This window comes from Apodemus sylvaticus, chromosome 14 (genome assembly GCF_947179515.1).
Source record: "Apodemus sylvaticus chromosome 14, mApoSyl1.1, whole genome shotgun sequence".
Taxonomy (NCBI): Eukaryota; Metazoa; Chordata; class Mammalia; order Rodentia; family Muridae; genus Apodemus; species Apodemus sylvaticus.
Window position 1 is genome coordinate 40092750 of NC_067485.1, and position 4686 is coordinate 40097435.

Genomic DNA, 4686 nt, shown 5'->3' on the forward strand with positions numbered 1-4686 from the left:
TACCACAGCCTGTTGCCTTCCTTCTTCCCATTATTTCTACTGCCACTGCTCTCTGAAATGATTACATTGCCCTGTCTTCACTATGCTGCTAGCGAAGTAGCTGTTGTCTGCAAAGCTATAGCTTGGCCACTGATTTAAGTTACCTTGTTTTCTTGCTGCCAGCTCCCTACTCTACCAACAATAAAATCAAAAGTAGACAAGCAAATAAACAAAACCTACCTCTACAGAGAAGCCTGTGTTTGCCCTATTGAGAACACTATAGTGAGCATAAGAGGGTATCTCTCCATGACTGAAAAAGTGAAGTAAACTGTTATTGAAATAAAATATTGTGTAAGCACCAATCACAGGCCTTCTCCTGAGTTTAGGACAGGTGCTTCTCTGGCCTAGATGAGAATGGTTATGTGGTGTTTTTCAAATTTTGTGCTTAGAGTACTGGTTTTGAAGGATAGTGCCAATAATCTAGAGCATGGCCAAAACCATTGTTTCAGGCATCCTCTCCTTGAAGCTGTAAAGTGTCCAAAACAGCTACTCTATCATTATATAATTGGCTAGATGCTTGGTTCAAGGTTGTAGACTCAAGGTAGCTAGAGTCAAGGGAAGTCTACTGCCTACAAATTAAGCATTCAAATCACTCCACCTTCAATATTGTATTTAAAAGACAAACCTTTTAGGGGGTGCATACAATAAAGGCTTATCAATAGTGATTTAAGTATTCAACGGTGTTCTCCTACTATTTCCTATATCAGTGCCCTGGGTGAAGATGGATCCCCTCTGTGTCCCATATAGAACCCAATGTTCTTCTCTTCCAGAAAACTACAAAAAAATATCTATCACATTCTCAAATTTCTCAAGATATAGCCATTATGTTTCATGCATGAGAACTTGTTGGATATATTGATATATGTAGGTTACCATGGCGGTGGTGATAAAACACATTTTATCACAATACAATTAGTATGTGTAGAGTTTCTGTTGTTAGTCATGTGTCCTGTAGACACTCTGACCATACTGCTGATTCTCCCTTCACTTCCACAGTTTTCCAGCCTTCATAAGTTCAGATGATGTGCTCAGAGTAAATTAGAAAATGAAAGCTATAACCTAGTTTTCTCAGGGAGGACTCTTAGGTTTGTTTTTGTTTGTTTGTTTGTTGTTCTTTTTTGTTTTGTAGTGAGGATATACTGTCTCACAGAGGGTCTACAAGGTAACTCCAGATTATAACAAGTTTCAGAGAAATACGTTTCCATTTGAATAACTGTTTTCTTCCCTCATTACTTCAATCACAGGTTTTCTAAGCTACTTGGAAATACAACAAAAAGGTCATCTTTATGGCACAGATGTCTTCAAGATGGAGATACACTGAACCCTTGTCACCACAACTGCCATTAAGTATCTCTCTTGCTATTTGCTGTAACATTCAGGTAACCATGGCACCTGGGTTAGGACTCCTTCAGCCATTGGCTCTCAGAGATAATGCCCTCTTTGCAGTGCAACATTCTCAAGAAGGAAGCGTTGCCAGCGTCCTCGAGGTGCCAAGCTGCGCATGCGCACTCAGCCCAGTGGCCAGAGCAGACGCGGTAGTCCGCTTCCGGTCGCCAAGGCGGGGCTCAGAGCACACACGCCATGTCTTGCTTCAGCCGCCCTAAATACAAGACCGGGGACCTGGTGTTTGCCAAGTTAAAGGGCTATGCCCACTGGCCAGCGAGGATCGAACATGTTGCTGAACCCAACCGCTATCAGGTGTTCTTCTTCGGGACCCATGAGACCGCCCTGCTGGGCCCCAAGCACCTGTTCCCTTACGAGGAGTCCAAGGAGAGGTTCGGCAAGCCCAACAAGAGGCGCGGCTTCAGCGAGGGGCTGTGGGAGATCGAGCACGACCCTATGGTGGAGGCCTCCCCTTGCCTGTGCCCAGAAGAGGATCAGCGCTGCGCCGAGGAGGAGCCCGGGCCGGCAGAAGAGCCAGAGCCAGGGCAGGAGCTGGAGCCTGAATCCCGGCCTGAGCTGGAGGCAGAGCCGAGGCCTGAGACCGAGACCGAGTGTGAGCAGGATCCCGAGTGTGAGCAGGATCCCGAGTGTGAGCAGGATCCCGAGGGTGAGCAGGAGCCTGAGTGTGAGCAGGAGCCCGAGGGTGAGCAGGAGCCCGAGGGTGAGCAGGAGCCCGAGGGTGAGCAGGAGCCTGAGTGTGAGCAGGAGCCCGGGTGTGAGCAGGAGCCCGAGTCCCAGCCTGCCTATGACCTGCTGGACGCCATGGAGGAGCCGGGCCTCACCGAGACCGAGCCAGGAGATCAGCAAGCCGAGCAGGTGCAAGAGCAGCACCCTGAAGCTGAGGCCGAGGCCAAAGCGGAGGCAGAGGCGGAGGCAGAGGCAGAGGCAGAGGAGCCGGGGAGTCTGAAGAGGAGCGCGGAGGATGAACAGCCTCGTAGTCCTCCCAAACGGCCCAGGGAGGAGGCGCCTGGCGCGCTGGAGATGGAGCCGGCTGGAGAGCGCGAGGCTGAGGCCTGCCCCTTCGTGGAGGAGCCTGACCAAGCCCAGGAGCAGCAGCCTCCGCTGGAGGAAGAGGCCACAGAAGAGGCAGTCCAGGGCCTGATTGTTAGAGAAATCGAAGGCGTGTAGTCACGGTGTTTGTAGAAGAGCCCTCTTTACCCGTTCCTGCTGCCACCTGGCTGTGGCTTGGGAAACCCACTAGGACCCAGTCTTCACCCCAGCCCACCTCTCCTTTATTCACTCACCTTCGACAAGCCTAAATTCCTGGCATGAAGGGACAGGCCAGTTGACATCAACTTTGTGGCTTAAGTCGTGGCCACCCTTCCCACCCTAAACTCATAGGGGCATTCTGGACCTCTGCCTAGGAGCCAGGAGTGAAGGGGGTGTGGAAGATAAAGAGCAGGGACAACATTCAAAGATCTGGAAGGGACAGTTTGTAAAACTATGGCGATGCTAGTCTACCCCACACCCACCCTGAGTGCCTGTCTCCTCCTCCCATAATTCCTTTCACAGATTATAGATTTGGGGAAAGTGAGACAGCAGTGTCCAGTAAAGATTTTTTTTTTGTTTGCTTTTTTGTTTCTTTTATTTTTTTACTAAAACATTTGGGGCTCCCATAAGATCTGAAGACTTTGACTGCCCTTTTGGGTTGAAGAGGTGAGACATTATCCTCTCCATATCTCTTGGGCCACTGAAGGTTGCCCTGGGGAGACTTCTGCTGCTCCTTTGAATCCACCCTGGAGCCCCAAGCCTTTAGTCATACATGTATCACTTACACATAAGAATATTTTAGAAACCATCTTTATTTTAAGAGGAATTTTATTATATTTAGAACATCCTTTGGTTGTGACTCCTAGTTTTCCTGTGGCCAATCTCATATCCCTTATTGTTTGGGGTTTGATGACCTGCTTGTTGTTAAGGTGCTTCCTTAAGGTGCTTTCTCTCTCTGCATGTTAGCACCTGGGCCCCTCAGTGTTGTCACCTACTGCAAAATGTACTCAGAAGTTGAGTGTCCCTTCCCAGCCTCCTCTGTCTCAATGTGCCTTTGTATCTGGACCCTCTTGGCCCTGCTCTTCCCCCTTGGGCTCTGATGAAAAAAATAATAACTATACCTTTGGAGGTTTAGATCTGAGAACCGTAGACTATTTTAGTTCTAGGAAATAAAACCGTTGATTACTTTAAAACAAATCTTTTCAGGCCTGTTCCTTTGATGTCCAAAGAATTGGGTTTTCAATGTATTGTTCCTTTTGCAGCGCTAAAACCAAACACCTACGGAAACGGAAGCTCTTCTTGGAGAAGCCTTTGTTGTCACCTTTCTTGATGTCACCACCTTTCACGCCAGAAAACAGTCACAATAACTCACTGAAATGGGTGCACAAAGATTCAAAGGTTTGGATGATAACAAACTGGTACATTTCCAATCTAAATGTGTTGTAGGGCTTTCTGGTTTGGAAAGCCTGAGAGAAATGATTGATTCATTTGCTTACCTTTCCCCTATTTTTAAAATTAACACTATTTAACACATTTGTTATGAAGTATAGCTGCAAGTGTAGTTTAGTATCTGTGCAATATTTGGGACCTGTTGGTGGATTTGTGCAAATATGAGGAAATTTAATCTTAGTTATATGTTGGTAGGTACCAGGTTTTACATGAAGGACTGAGATATCAATACATCCAGCCACCATCTCAGAGGATAACGCTTAACCGATCACTAACAAGTAACCTGTATTCCATGCTAGTAAAAATCATTTCTGTTAAATTGTGTAAGTTTGGCCATTTTTTTTTTCAGTTACTGCTATCGAAGTAATAGTGGAAGTTAGTGAGTTAGTTACTGAACGACTGGCATGTGCCGTGAACTATGGTCTTTTATATTTATAAGCCAAGGTAGCTGTTATTAGTCTTAAAGAACTCTTGATTCAAAATTTTCCAGCCTTCCACTGAAATCTCAGGACTCAAATACAGATTTCTAACACTTAAGCATTTTTGTCTGAATTGTGCCTCCTAAACACTATGAATTCAGAAGTTAATAAAGTAGCTATTCTAGTAATAAGTAATCAAGACAGTAGCTAATTTCTAAAGGGAGCCTCTACTTTTTACACACAATGTCTTCATAATGTAGTCATCCAATTAGATAGCTACTATAATCTCTGCTCTAGACCTAAGGGAGGTGAGATTCAGGGACATTAACTAATTTTCCCAATGGCA

At 45.9% G+C, this 4686-nt stretch overlaps 1 protein-coding gene across 2 annotated transcripts; it reads left to right on the forward strand.

The window, feature by feature from the left end:
• The first annotated feature begins 1620 nt into the window (after positions 1 to 1620).
• Positions 1621 to 2610, forward strand: Hdgfl1 (HDGF like 1). Of its 2 annotated transcripts, XM_052157756.1 has the most exons (2): positions 1621 to 2027; positions 2196 to 2610. In XM_052157756.1, the coding sequence occupies exons 1-2, from the start codon at positions 1621 to 1623 to the stop codon at positions 2608 to 2610; spliced, it is 822 nt and encodes a 273-aa protein (XP_052013716.1). The 2 variants fall into 2 exon arrangements, with proteins under 2 accessions (XP_052013716.1, XP_052013715.1); XM_052157755.1 differs by having other exon boundaries at positions 1621 to 2610.
• The last annotated feature ends 2076 nt before the right edge of the window (positions 2611 to 4686 follow it).

What these genes read in the sequence shown, in the direction of transcription:
- Hdgfl1 (XM_052157755.1), top strand. Translation starts at nt 1,621, where the DNA reads ATGTCTTGCTTCAGCCGCCCTAAATACAAGACCGGGGACCTGGTGTTT.